At 41.0% G+C, this 15,636-nt stretch overlaps 1 protein-coding gene across 1 annotated transcript in view; it reads right to left on the bottom strand.

The window, feature by feature from the left end:
• The window catches only part of Mcm10 (minichromosome maintenance 10 homolog), a 66,523-nt gene that overhangs the window by 12,048 nt on the left and 38,839 nt on the right, over nucleotides 1–15,636 (bottom strand). The window contains exons 9-13 of the mRNA XM_070096972.1: nucleotides 10,434–10,598; nucleotides 10,029–10,170; nucleotides 7,989–8,134; nucleotides 3,983–4,099; nucleotides 3,567–3,758 (exon numbers count right to left, since the gene is read on the bottom strand). Of these exons, the coding sequence (XP_069953073.1) occupies nucleotides 3,567–3,758; nucleotides 3,983–4,099; nucleotides 7,989–8,134; nucleotides 10,029–10,170; nucleotides 10,434–10,598 (762 nt within the window). The remainder of the gene's footprint in view (nucleotides 1–3,566; nucleotides 3,759–3,982; nucleotides 4,100–7,988; nucleotides 8,135–10,028; nucleotides 10,171–10,433; nucleotides 10,599–15,636) is intronic.

Genomic DNA, 15,636 nt, shown 5'->3' with positions numbered 1-15,636 from the left:
TACGAGGTCTTGTCGATACTGGGGCTTGTGAGGAAGGACGCGAAGATGTGAGAACAGACTGAGTTGTAGTCGGGACGTCAGAGCCAAGGACAGCAAAAGGATTAGATGCCGGAGTGGCTATGGGAGGGGTAACAACAGAGGAGGCTGCAGAAGATGGGACCCCAGAAGTGGGGGGATGTTTGGAAACACGAGAATAAGAAACACGGGGTAGTCTCCCTTGGAGGCGGAGATGAGTAACTGCCATAGCATAAGGGAGACCTTCTGCCTCTTTGAGGCAACGGATTTCACGTTCATTTAAGTAGACCTGGCAACGGCGGGAGTACGAAGGGTGAGCTTCATTACAATTAAGGCAAGATGGAGGTTGACTGCAAGATGTATTAGAATGGTCGTCGGCACCACAGACTGGGCATTCGGCCATAGATCTGCAATATTTCGCTGGGTGACCAAAACACCAGCAATTTCTACATTGTTGCGGTGTAGGTATCACCTTTCGAACTTGTAACCGATGTCCCGCGACATATACAGAGGACGGGAGTTCTCGGCTGTCAAAAGTTAAACGAGCCACATTGCAAGGGTAACGTCTCCGTCCCCGGGCAGGAAGGACATAAGTGTCTACTTTGAGGATTGGGAGATCCTGGAGTTCCAGCTGTTCAAAAATGTCATTGCCACATGACTGGAAATTCTGTTGGACTATGGTATGGGGCAGAATGACAGTACCACTACAAGAATTGAGAGAGAGATGTTTTTCAATAGTGATAGGAGTAGTATCGATATTCGAAAGGAGAGAAAGATCATGAGCTTGGGTAGCATTCTGGACAGTGACGATGCGCGTACCGCTCTTGAGAGCATGAAATGAAATATCTCTACCAACATGACGCAGGAGCGCTTTGCCAATACTATGGTCAGAAAGGTAGGCAGAAGAAGAAGTCGGTCTTAAAGTAAAGAATTTAGTCCATTGTGTGGTCCGAAACTGAGCGTGGAGAGGGAGTGCTTGACGTGTCGGTCTTTTCCGAGTAGAATGGGAAGGTAACGAAGGAGCATCATCAGGAGATTGACGTTGGCGTTTAGGAGTAGGACCGGAGTTGGTCCGGCGTGAAATGGGCGGGCGATTCGAAAATTGCCGTACCGTAGAGGGAGAAGCCGGAAGCATAGTCAAAGGAGAGCGGAGTTCAGACAAATCGAAGGAGTCAGTCGAAGCCCCGGTACCTGAAGCGGGTGAGGAAACAGCACCAGCAAGAGGTACAGGGGCATCAGGAGTGTCCGAAGTGGTCTAAACACAAGGCAGGGTCAGAATGGGATGTGGTATCAAGAAGGGGCCTGGGGGTAGTGGGTTCATGGATTGGGTTCTCCATGGTTAGGTTACTCCTTTGCTTTTTGTTTTTAAGAAAAAAAAAAGAAAGAAAAGAAAATAAAAATAAAAAAAAGAATAAAAAAAGGGGGGAGTGGGGAGGAATAGTTCCCAGGAGGAATGAAAGGGCCGGAAATCTCCCTCCGCGCCCAAGAGGACCTCAGCACCGCTAGTAGCGCAGATGCAGCATGGAACCCGTGCCATACCCTACCCTTCATGCCAGTAAACCAGCAATCTGGGATAGCAACCTCACATCTGCCGAGCTACCTCGGTGGACAAAAGAGAGGGCGACCGGATATCCGCCACAAAGCATACCTCCTTCGGCCACCACCCCCGGAATCCGAAAGGTGGCTTCCAGAGATACACCCGTCGCCCGAAAGACACCCAAAGCTACTCCGGGATACCGGAGAGGGATCGGGACATCCCCAGGCAATCCAGATTCCAAGGCAAACTACGCCACCGCCAAGAACCTCAACGGAATGGGATGGACCCCGGTGTCCTTTGCCCTACCTAGGAACTAGCGCGCCTGTGGGAGAAATCCCAAAGGCCAAAAAGAGGAAGGGCAAAAGGGAGGGGTGGGGAGGAGGAGGAAGAATGGAAAAAGGGGAGGATGGGATAGGGGAGGGGAGAATGGGGGGTAATTAGGTTCGGTCTGAGGAAGAAGACCGACAGGGCTAATTCCTCAGACCAAGAGCCTCTTCACCATGCCAAGGAGCCCCCCTTGAAGAGGAAAGGATATAAAAGCTCTACCATATTGTATTACAACTACAACTTTTGTCACTACTACTACTACCACCTGTGAATATCGAAATGGTACCTCACTAGTATTGCACCTCACTCTGAGCCTTTATATACCCTCTGTGTCCATATACTGTTTGTATCGGCTTGACAAAGCTCCTGGAGAGTGAAACGTTGCCACAATAAAATGTCACATTAGTTGCACTTGTGTCCTTTTACTTTACATAGTGTCGTAATTACTGGCGTTTTGGGCACCCCGCTAAACGCTGCAGATCTGCGGTAGAATGCCCGATCTGCAGTGCAGTGGATCATTCCAATACGTCATGTAGTCTTTTTCCCCTCTTGTCTCAATTGCAAGGAACCTCATCCTTCCTTCTCCCGTCGGTGCCAAGTCTATCGTAATGAAAGAGACCCGTTACCTTAAAGAGCGCAAGGGTCTTACACTATGGCAGTCTCTTGTCTCTGCCTTCAAGGAAAACTTCCTCGTGTCCCATATGCTCGAGTAGCCCGCAGACCTCCAACCTTGGCAGTCCTCCCCATCCCTCTGCGTCCGTGTCTTTCGGGGTCGCCCCAATTTCTAATGCTTTTGCAGTTTTATCCTCTGACACTCCTACCTCCACACCACTTTCTACTTCTTCATCTCGCTCGCTTACTTCTCAGTCTACTAGACCTTGCAGACCTACACTTTCTTCTCGTCCATCACCGGTACAGAATCGATCTTCTACCTCGGAAAGTAGTTCTCACCCTCTTTCCAGCTCTCGCACAAAGATGAAGGGTCAAACCTCCCCCCCCCCCTGTCTTCTTCCATGGTTACCCTCCAACCTCCTTCCTCTCCTGTTACACTGCAGGACTCTTCTCCCCCAGCCAACGCATCTCTCCAGGCTCATACTCCCTGCCCCCCGCAGACCTCTTTGGTTGCCTAAATAGTTACTGCAACCTTTACTTGCAATGCCTTTCCTGTCTCTGGCATCATTATCAACTGAAACGTTAAATGCCATCTCCAGCTATATAGCAGAGACGACACCCCCAGTGGACACCAATACGCCTCCTCCTATCCCTTCTATTTTACAACCCATGCAACAATCTATTCCTCCGCAATATTCTAATTCTTCCTTGCTTACACGCTTACCGTTGCCCCCATAGGTTAACTTTACTGATCCTAAAAGCCCACAGGTTTTATTGTTTCTTGTTGTCATTTTTATTTCAGTTGTCCCCAGTATGTGTTGGGTTGGAGGAGCCCAAAATTCGTTCTGCTGTCATTTGCCCTGCTTCAGGCTACTTGCTGTTCTGATATTGTGTTTTTAATTTCATCACTACCACCGTCCATATTGTTGGGCGATTTTAACGCTCACCATCACCTGTGGGGAGGGTCCCATTGCCTTCTATTCCCAGGTGTTGTATACCCCTACAGATAAAATGAATATGTAAATGGTATCCCAAAATGGTTTGCATCCAGCAGAACAATGGTATTAAGACTCACCTTTCCCATAGGAACTCTCTGCCAGGAACTGTGATCACATGTTGCACATGATTTCCTAGGCAACTTGTCCAAGGATGAGGTTCTTCTTTTGCAGTTCTTGCATTCAAAAAACCTTTTTTTGGCTTTTACTGTCTTGAGAGAGTGGTTCTCTTCACGACATAAGTCTGATGCTGATTCTGCCATGTACTTGCACTGTAATATGCCAGATTTGAAGATTTAAGTTGCATTAGACTAAACATTCTTAAACTTGTAATTTAAAATAAAAAACTACAAGACTGATGATGAAAAAAAATTGCACAGCATTTCTCCAAGAGGGAAGCCTTAATGCTGGTAAAGGGCTTTAATTAAAGTAGAGCCACCCTTCATTATGGGTTTAGTTCATGAACATGAACAGTAAAAAAATAAGAGTATAATACCTGGAAGCAAACATATGCAGTGGTGGGTATCTCCATTACAGATAGCATCTTTTCCTCCAACATTTCTTTCTTCTCCAATCCTTGATAATATTTGTCTAGTGCCTCATTTTCTACAGCCTATGATGCATAAAATACATTTGGGTTATTTTTGGTATAGGAAGGCTGAATAACTTATCAAAATTCCATTCACAAAAAAAAAAATTAGGTGGGTTGCCTTGATGTGGAAGACCTCTTGCTAGAACTAAGGAGTTGGGGCTATCTTGCCTTTCCTCAAGTGCTGTATAAGCTTTATGCTGGATGACCCTTGTAGGTTTAATGCTTTTTTATAATAATTATGAGCTTTACAGGTTTATTGCTTTCCTATGAATGTAATGACAACTCCATTTCTTTATAACACCTAAGGAAATGCACAGCAGTGCTGTATCAATATGCTTAAGAGAAGTTGGTTGACTACCATGCCGAGGGTTAAGGAAGCCTCTTTTCCAGGAAGAGTGCCACTGGCAAAAAGGTACCTGTCTAAGAACTGATGACATGAAATGTTTTATGGACATGGAATGTAAAAAAATATTGAATAGTTATATTACACAAACCATAATCACAACTCAAGTATAAGCAAATTATTTACAATAGTGGCAAGTTGGCATTGGTGTAAAAATGATCATGTTAGAAATGATATTTTTTTGGTGTTGGACAACCAAAAGGCTCTAGTGCTTTGTTCAGTGCTGTATGACCCTTATGGGTCACAGAGCACTATACCTTAGAATGACGCATTTTTATGCTCAGATACATTAGGAAGAAAAACAGATACAGACTATGTAGAAAAAAAAGCATGAAAAAGACTTGTGTGATAGCATGAATACAAGTCCTCAGGAGAAACAAAGCAGGTCATGCATCAGAATGAAAACATCATCCCTAAATACACTAACTCATACTGGCTGGAAAATGAAAAATATTTGCATCAAACACCACACAGGATGTAACTATCAAATGGAACAAGAATACTTGCTTTAAGAACTCTCCAATAAAATGGCTAGTTCAAAACAACATACTGGCTTTATTTCTCTTTAATAATATACAGAACCATAAAACAAGCATGAAAAATAAGAATCTATTTCATAAATGGTCTTGTGACAAACAAGCATAATGCTTCGAGCTTTTACTGAAATCCACAAAGACATCTTGGACTGAACTAGGCATGTGCCCCAGTATCTGTAAATTTTGATGGTATTAGTGGGTGGTAGTTTAGTGTGATTATAATAATAATAATAATGATGCTATTGACCTAAAACTTGAGTATTGATTTTTATTTTATTATTAACACACTGGCCGATTCCCACCAAGGCAGGGTGGCCCGAAAAAGAAAAACTTTCACCCTCATTCACTCCATCACTGTCTTGCCAGAAGGGTGCTTTACACTACAGTTTTTAAACTGCAACATTAACACCCCTCCTTCAGTATTGATATCGGCAAAATATTATTTATTTTTTTTATTATCACACTGGCCGATTCCCACCAAGGAAGGGTGGCCCGAAAAAGAAAAACTTTCACCATCATTCACTCCATCACTGTCTTGCCAGAAGGGTGCTTTACACTACAGTTTTTAAACTGCAACATTAACACCCCTCCTTCAGAGTGCAGGCACTGTACTTCCCATCTCCAGGACTCAAGTCCGGCCTGCCGGTTTCCCTGAATCCCTTCATAAATGTTACTTTGCTCACACTCCAACAGCACGTCAAGTATTAAAAACCATTTGTCTCCATTCACTCCTATCAAACACGCTCACGCATGCCTGCTGGAAGTCCAAGCCCCTCGCACACAAAACCTCCTTTACCCCCTCCCTCCAACCTTTCCTAGGCCGACCCCTACCCCGCCTTCCTTCCACTACAGACTGATACACTCTTGAAGTCATTCTGTTTTGCTCCATTCTCTCTACATGTCCGAACCACCTCAACAACCCTTCCTCAGCCCTCTGGACAACAGTTTTGGTAATCCCGCACCTCCTCCTAACTTCCAAACTACGAATTCTCTGCATTATATTCACACCACACATTGCCCTCAGACATGACATCTCCACTGCCTCCAGCCTTCTCGCTGCAACATTCATCACCCACGCTTCACACCCATATAAGAGCGTTGGTAAAACTATACTCTCATACATTCCCCTCTTTGCCTCCAAGGACAAAGTTCTTTGTCTCCACAGACTCCTAAGTGCACCACTCGCTCTTTTCCCCTCATCAATTCTATGATTCACCTCATCTTTCATAGACCCATCCGCTGACACGTCCACTCCCAAATATCTGAATACGTTCACCTCCTCCATACTCTCTCCCTCCAATCTGATATCCAATCTTTCATCACCTACTCTTTTTGTTATCCTCATAACCTTACTCTTTCCTGTATTCACCTTTAATTTTCTTCTTTTGCACACCCTACCAAATTCATCCACCAATCTCTGCAACTTCTCTTCAGAATCTCCCAAGAGCACAGTGTCATCAGCAAAGAGCAGCTGTGACAACTCCCACTTTGTGTGTGATTCTTTATCTTTTAACTCCACGCCTCTTGCCAAGACCCTCGCATTTACTTCTCTTACAACCCCATCTATAAATATATTAAACAACCACGGTGACATCACACATCCTTGTCTAAGGCCTACTTTTACTGGGAAAAAATTTCCCTCTTTCCTACATACTCTAACTTGAGCCTCACTATCCTCGTAAAAACTCTTCACTGCTTTCAGTAACCTACCTCCTACACCATACACTTGCAACATCTGCCACATTGCCCCCCTATCCACCCTGTCATATGCCTTTTCCAAATCCATAAATGCCACAAAGACCTCTTTAGCCTTATCTAAATACTGTTCACTTATATGTTTCACTGTAAACACCTGGTCCACACACCCCCTACCTTTCCTAAAGCCTCCTTGTTCATCTGCTATCCTATTCTCCCTCTTACTCTTAATTCTTTCAATTATAACTCTACCATACACTTTACCAGGTATACTCAACAGACTTATCCCCCTATAATTTTTGCACTCTCTTTTATCCCCTTTGCCTTTATACAAAGGAACTATGCATGCTCTCTGCCAATCCCTAGGTACCTTACCCTCTTCCATACATTTATTAAATAATTGCACCAACCACTCCAAAACTATATCCCCACCTGCTTTTAATATTTCTATCTTTATCCCATCAATCCCGGCAAAATATACAGAGTGAAAAATCTATGTATAAATATGATATAGTAAATAAGCTGCAGTGTGAAGTTGGTCTCTACATGATTCAATTATTTGCACAGAAATTGTTAAAATTCTGAAATGATATAGTAGAGTACTACACTTGGAATAATAGTTGTGAACAAAATTCTGGTAACTTATACAAACTGCCACTGGTAATGGCAGAAAAAAATTTCTGAACAGATATGTAATATAAATTAAAGGAAATGAGAGACCTTGAAGAGTGCAGACATAGCCCCATATCACAAAGGTGCCAGTAGAATGGTGGAAAAAAAATTACAGGCCAGCAGAAATAACACCACACAAGTCTTTGACAGGCTGATATATTCACTTACTGATTTTATGAAAAGGCCTAACTTCTTCCTTGAATGTAACCTGATTGTCTTTCATTCTCCCAGGTGCTGCATGATCCTTACAAGTTTAGTAACCTTTCCCCCCATGATGAATACAATATACATTCCAAGTCAACATGGCAAAACACAAAAAAAAAAAAAAAAAAAAAAAAAAAAAATCCAGTGCACTAAACTACTAATATGACAATACCCAAATGCAAAACTGAATAACCAGATAGAAAAGAAGTGCCCAATTATAGCTTAAGAAAAATAAAGCAGAAGTTAATGAGTGGCATAACTTTTATGGCTTAACTCTTTTTGCTGGCATCTCATGTAGAACTACAACATTGAGTCCAGGGTCCATCAGTCTACCACATAATAGCAGCAGCAATAACAACAATAACCACAAACAGCAACAACAAGTACACAGCATACTTACATCTACTAAATTAGTGTGACGTGATTTTTGTTCCATCATGGCTTTAAACTTGTCAGAGTTGATATCAACAGAACCAAGCTTCGCCCTAGAAGAATCATTTAGGATGGCTTCACTTAGTCTCGACTTCTTATGGGTCTGGTCTCCACCTGTAGGATATGACAGACTATTAAAGAAAACAATGCATTAACCCTTTCACTGCCCAGACCCCCGAAATTAATATTGCCTTTTTTTTTTTTAACACGTTGGCCATCTCCCACCAAGGCAGGGCGACCCAAAAAAGAAACTTTAACCATCATTAGCACTATCACTGTCTTGCCAGAGGTTCACAGATATAACAGTTCAGATGTCCCTCCAAACAGCAAATATCCAAAACCCATCTTCCTTTAAAGTGCAGGCACTGTACTCAAGTCCAGCTAACAAGTTTCCCTGAACTTCAGAAAATATTACCCTGTGCACACTTCAATAGCTCGTCTGGTCCCAAAAACCATTTGTCTTCACTCAGTCCTAACACACTCACACATGCCTTCTACATGTCCAAGTCCCTTGCATACAAAACCTCATTTACCCCCCTCCCTTCAACCTTTCCAAGGACAATCCCTATCTGACCTTCCTCTCACTATAGATTTATACACCATCCAAGTCAACCTATTTTGCTCCATCCTTTCTAAATGATCAAACTACCTCAACAAGCCATCCTCAGACCTCTGGATAATACTTTTAGTAACTCCACACTTCCTTGTAATCTCCAAACTACAAATTCTTTGCACAATATTTACACCACACATTGCCCTCAGACATATCCACTGCTTCCAACCTCCTCCTCACTGCAACACTTGCAACCCTTTGCTCTAAGTGTTCACTTAAAAAAAAAATCTAAAACGGTAGAGAATCTTTTTCTGAAGGTAATGATACCAAAAGTATGAAATTTGATGGAAAACTAATGGAATTATGCAGTCACGAAGTTAGCAGTCTAGGTGCAATTGAGGCATCAGTGATTTTAGCCACTTTGAGTTTTATTTTAAGCCATTTCCACTGGTCCTTTCAACCAAATTCTTAGCTAATTCACTAGTATGCCTTTTGTTCTACTGACTGAGCACAAGAAACTACCCATAAAACTATTACAACTACCTTATAAAGAGCACAGAAGTTGGTAATTTGGCTAATTTTACACAATTAAATAAAATATAAATTTAAAAATATACTAAAATAAGCAATGCAGACATCCTGGCATTAAAAGATTTTCTCTGTTCATTAATCACATCAACAGGCTTCTATATAAAATACTTAACATTTTAAATTCATAATCACCTAAAAATAGATTTACTCAAATTCTCAGATAATAAAATACAGCAAGGAATGATTGGTCATGGTTTATGGCATCTCAGTAATTGAATCAGAGTTATTAAAGACCCATAAAACAGACTGGGATGTAGGGGAAAGGACTTGCCCATACTCAGGAAAATCAGTAAAAATAAAATTTTCCACTACTTTGAGCCCAATTTTAAGTTACTTCTGGTCCTGAAGTCAACTCAAATCATCACTATTTCAATAGTATGTCTTCCATTCTATCATGAGATACCAAGAAACAGCTAATAAAACCATCCCAGGAAACACCTCAAAGTCACTAAATTTACACCAAACACAAGGGCAGTTTTGTTTTTCCATCATGCACTGCATGGGGGCAGGTTTTTTTATACTGTAAAAACACACTGCACAAACCCATTCTCTCATATCTAGTGCAAAATTTACTGCGCGTGGCTTATCTAAGTAAGCCGAGCTCATGACTTAGAGCTATGTGAGGGACCCTGGCCTCAGTGATATACTGTATGTAGTTCTAAGTGACAGCCATTGAATGGGTTAAGAAACCTGGTATTAAATGGCAGAACTGGTCTCGGTACAATATTTATAGTACTGTAAACCTTTATCAATTGAGAGCTATTACATTTGCCTGAAATACTTTGCATAACTGGGCTTTTTCATGTAAAAAATCTTAAAAACTGCACATTCTTGAAAATAAATGATTATAAACTACAGACTTACTGTCTGAATCAGAGGATTTGTTTATTCTCTTTCTGACTTTTTCCTGAAAGTGAGGATCAGCTGCTTTCTCAGTATTTTTTACTGCATTTGGGTTTTTAGCTTGGATTCCACCTTTCTTCTGCAACGTGGCCAGTGCTCGTGCCTATTGGAAGACATGACTGAAAGTTAAGCAATCGATTTGAATTTTTTTTTAGTACAACAGAGTTTAAGGTTGGATTTTTAATTTTTGGAATTTGCCTGTCTACTGATCATCTATATTGCAATCTGTAAACCTCAATAACTGCTAATGACTCATTGTCTCAAAATAGTAAATGCTTTCCTTTTGCCATTTTCTATTAACTGGTGACAAGAGTTATTCCCAGAAAACAATATAAGTACCACTATATATATTACATTATCACTTACTTTCGCAGGATCTGCTCTTCTAAAAGGCGGTGAAAAATCTAAATCAATATCACCACCAGGCTGGGACCCACGAGCTAATGTGGGGGTTACTGGAGACAATGAAAGTCTTGATTGTCCAGCCTCTGGCAAAGATGCCAGTGATGACTGTGACACATTATGTTCTTGCTGCCCAGGGAAAAGAAAATGAGAATTTAAGAGCATTTCTGATCTCTTAAGCACAGGAAACATAAAAAGTGCAGAAAATACTGAAAGATAGGCAAACTGCCTGCCAAAACAGCAATAGTTCAATACAAAAAAAATCAAACAATTTTAAACCTAAAATGGGCCAGTGGACCAACTTTCAGTGCTCTACTATCTACATTATCGGGAATATATGATATATCTGTATAACCCAAAACCCCTGCAAAATTATTAAGGGGTTGATGGATGGTGCAAGTGCCAGATCAGCGCCAGGCTGTGGTCTAAAATGGTTTAAAGGGGTGGGGCCTTTTAAAAGGGCCCGGTTAACCAAGTGGGCCTTTAATAAAAAAGTCTTTCTCAGGCAGGCTGTGGGTGAAAGGCCCAAAACGTCATGATAAAACCAAAAAAAAAAAGCACTTTTTCTAAAGGGAAGGAAAAAATGTCTCTTAACATTTTATTTTTTCTCATTCTCATTTTTTTATTAGTGGTAGAGGGGTTTGACCATCTGAAAATAATTTTTGCTCTGGAAATCCGGGGGTTTGGGGAAAGTTTCCTTCATCTTCTGCCCCTGTTCACCCGAGGGCCGGGGGGACCAGGGAAAAAAACGAAGGCGGCAAGAATAGCTACCTCTTAACTTTTCTTTCCCCAAAAATTTTGTAATCCAAGACTTCTTCCATTTCTGGGATTTCCCTTTCTGGGGTAAAAAGGGATACAAGATGCATGGGAAAAAAAAATAACACACACAAAAACAGTTGCCAATGGAAAAAACCCCCTGGTGTATCATTCCCCTTGTTTGCAAGTTTTTTTTGGCATGTTGGTCACTCCCCTTCATCCCGTTCCTCATTTTCCCATTCCCTATCCCCCTTTTCATCCCCGGCATGTAAACCGGTTTTGAAATTCCATCCCCCAGGGGTTGGGGAAAATACACTGCAACCAACATAAAAGGATATAATAATGCATTCCCCACCTTGAAAAAAAAAAAACATTTATCTTGTTTGACATTCAATTTTTTCTCAATTAGTCATTTTAATTTTCTTTTCTCCCAAAAATAGGTTATTTCCCCAGAAAATATTTTTGGGGAAACGGACAAATTGATATTTAAGGGTCTTAAAAACCCCATATTTATTTAACACAATTTTTTTATTTCCTCTTATCAGGTGTGGGTTTTTGGGAGGCAGAACCCCCCAGGGAATCTACCGTCCTGCCCCGATGACTGTAAACAAAACCTGAATTTTTTTTGCATGATGGGGGATTGCTGGTTTCTTTTTCCTACCCTCATAAACACGCTAAGAAAAGGGGGGATATTTTTTCTCCCTCCTATTTAACTTTGGTCACACCACATTAAAGCAGCAATATATAATACATAGAATTTTTTCTCCTTTTTCTAAATAGCTCTTATTTTTTTTATTTTTTCCCCTTTGTCCATGGGGGTGGAAAGAATCTTTTTTTGCATTTTTGTTGTGTAGGGGCAAAAATAGGGCAATGGGCTGTCCCTTCTCCTGACAATTAAAAAAAAGAAAGAAAAAAATTTTTTAAAAAAAACTGGGTTGCTTAAATTGGGGAATTAGGGGCGGATAAAAAAACAGTGATTTGATTTATAAAATAAAAAGGGGTTGGATGTCCTCCCTTTAAAGGAAAAAAAGCGGGAAAGGGGGGTAGGAGGTTTCGGTGAAAAAAATGGGAAAATCTGGGTTCTGGGAGGTTAAAAAAGGAAGGGAGGGTAGCAGTAATTTAAATGATCAGTTATGGAAGGAGAAAAGAAAATAATTTTAAAAATTTCCCGTTTAAAAGTTAAAGAAAAAGGTTGGCCCCCGAGAAGTGGAGTCATAAAAAGCGTGTATGCACCTGGAAAGGGGAAAAATTCGGAGGAGAGAGATTTTGGGAGATGTTAAATTGGAATGTATGGAACCTTTAACCCAAGTGAGGGAAAAATAATTGTGGAAAAGGGGAAAAACAAAATCAAAATGGAAATTTTTTAGAGGGGGTGTGGTAGGTAAGTTTGGGGTGCCGGGTGTAAATGATAAGGGGGCCCCTTTGGGTTAACTTTTTATAGAAAGGATTTTAATTTGGTAATACATATTTTAAAAAAAAGGGATAAAAAAGTATAAAATTTTATGATGTGGGGCGAAATGACAGTAGTTTGTTGGATTATGTTTTTGGTAGAAAAAAGACTGTTAAAGTAGACTTGGGATGTACATGTTTAGGGGCCCCCAGATATATCAGATCCTTTCTAGTTGTAGCTCCCTGGGGAAAAAAGGTGGAGGGGTTCGGAGGGAAAAAGAAGCATCAGGGAAGAAAAAGGGGGGTAAGGGGTTTTTAAACTAAAAGAAGGGGGAAAAAACCGTTAGGGTAAAGGAAAATTTAAAAAGCTATTGGAGGATAGATGACTTTAAAGAGGGATAAACAATTTTTAAAATTGGGAAAAGGTTTAGAATGGTTTTAAAAAAATTGTGTTAAGTGTTCCAAACAAAATTTTTGGTTTCAGGAAAAGTGGGTGCAAAGGGGGGAAAGGAAACGATTGGTGGAATGATGGTGTAAAAGAGTAGTAAGGAGAAAAAAAGTTAATAGAAAGTTTTTTCAAAGTAGAAGGGTGCAAGGAGGGGAAAATATGGAGAAAAAGGAATTGAAGGGGGGTGAAACAAGTAAAAAAAAGGGGCAAAAAAGGGGTTGGGGGAGATGTTTAACAAATTTTTTTTAAAATAAGAAAAAGTTTTGGGGTGAGAAAATTTTTTTGGGTTGAAAGCCCGAGAACCCAAAAGGGTTTTTCAGTTTAAAAAAAAGGGGGGAAAATTATTAAAAAGGAGTTAAAGGTTTGGGGATGGGGGTTTTTGAGGAATTTTAAATGTTGATGAGAGATAAGCTGTGATTTGGGGGTAATTTGGGCAAGGAGGGAAAAACATCTTGAAGGGTGAAGGGAAAAGCCAGTTTGTGATTGGGGGGAAATTCGTGAGGCCCGTAGGTAAAAAGAAAGGGGGGGGGCGGCCCGGGTTTAAAGGGGGAAAAATAAAAAGTTTTTAAAAACAGGTGGGGATATAGTTTTGGGTGGTTGGTGTTTTTAAAAAATTGTGGAAAAGGGAAAGGGTACCTGGGTTAAAGGGGGCATATGGGTTTCCTTTTAAAGCCAAAGGGGGTAAAAAATTTAAAAAATTTTGGGGGTAAGTCTTTAGTGTGCCTGGTAAAGTGTATGGTAGAGTTATAATTGAAAGGTTAAAGGGAAAAGGGGGAGAAAGGAAGGTTAAAAGGGGGGCTTTTGGAAGGTAGGGGGGTGTGGACCCCGGTGTTTTCAGTGGGGAAAAATATAAGTGAACAGTAAAAGTAAGGCTAAAGAGGTCTTTTTGGCATTTATGGTTTGGAAGGGGTATGACGGGGGGGATGGGGGGGAATGTAGATTTGCAGGTGTTTGGGGTGGGGGGTGGGGTTTCTAAAGCGGGGAAAAAGTTTTTTGAGGATAGTGGGGCCAGGTTGGGTATGTTGGAAGGGGAAAATTTTCCCCGTAAAAAGGAAGGGCCCTTGGGGCAAAAGGGGTTTTGTGATGTCACCGTGGGTTTTTTAATATTTTATAGATGGGGTTTGAAGTAAATCTGGGGGTTGAAAAAGGGGGGTTAAAAAATAAAAATCACACACAAAAATGGGAGTTGTCACAGCTACTCTTTGCTGATGACACTGTGCTCTTGGGGGATTCGAAAAAGTTTAGGATTGGGGGATGGGTGGAGGGTGAAAAAAAAAGGTGAAAGGAAAGAAAATAAAATTAAAGGGGGTAAAAAATTAGGGGATAAAAATTGAATATCAGATTGGAGGTTTGGGGGAAAAAGGGGGTATTTGAATTTTGGAGTGGGCCTGTCAGCCGGGTGGGTCTATAAAAATGGTTTAATCATAAATTGATGAGGAAAAAGTGGGGTAGTGCACTTGGGGGTCCGGGGGACCAAAAGAACTTTGTCCTTGGGGCAAAAAAGGGGAAAGTATGGAAATAGGTTTTACCAACGCTCTTATTGGGTAAAGGTAGTGGGTGTTTTTGAGGAAGGGCTGGAGGCAGTGGGGGATGTCATGTCTGAAAGAATGTGTTTGTGAATATTGCAGGGTTTTCGTTTGGGAAAAAAGGAGGGTGCGGGGATTACAAGCTCTCCATGTCATTCTACTTTGATCCATTCTCTCTAAATGACCAAACTACCTCAACAACCCCTCTTCAGCCCTCTGACTAATACTTTTATTAACTCCACACATTCTCCTAATTTCCACACTCCGAATTTTCTGCATAATACAGTGGACTCCCGCATAACGATCACCTCACAATGCGACCAATTATGTAAGTGTATTTATGTAAGTGCGTTTGTACGTGTATGTTTGGGGGTCTGAAATGGACTAATCTACTTCACAATATTCCTTATGGGAACAAATTCGGTCAGTACTGGCACCTGAACATACTTCTGGAATGAAAAAATATCGTTAACCGGGGGTCCACTGTATTTACACCACACATTGCCCTTAGACAGGACATCTCCACTGCCTCCAACCACCTCCTCTCTGCAGCATTTACAACCCAAGCTTCACACCCATATAAGAGTGTTGGTACTACTGTACTTTCATACATTCCTTTCTCTGCCTCCATAGATAACGTTTTTTTGTCTCCACATATACCTCAACGCACCACTCGCCTTTTTTCCTTCATCAATTCTATGATTAACCTCATCCTTCATAAATCCATCCACTGACACGTCAACTCCCAAATATCTGAAAACATTCACTTTTTCCATGCTCCTCCTTCCCAATTTTTCTTTATCTAAATCATTTGATACCCTCATCCCCTCAAGGAGACTGATAACTTTTATGCTGATGAAGGCTCTTAATCCAAGGAATTGACCCTATTTCCCCACCTATTCCCCCTAGTGTATACCCCCCTCCAACACCATAAATGTAATGATGTGTTTATCAGTGGAAATGAATGAATGTGCCGCAATAGTGAGTAGTTATTTAAACTCACCTCTCACCCTACATTAAGACTACAAATATTTTAAGGTAAATAATG

Source organism: Cherax quadricarinatus, chromosome 55, assembly GCF_038502225.1.
Source record: "Cherax quadricarinatus isolate ZL_2023a chromosome 55, ASM3850222v1, whole genome shotgun sequence".
NCBI lineage: Eukaryota > Metazoa > Arthropoda > Malacostraca > Decapoda > Parastacidae > Cherax > Cherax quadricarinatus.
The sequence above is the reverse complement of the archived record's forward strand: the minus strand, read 5'-3'. Positions and strand labels throughout refer to the sequence as shown.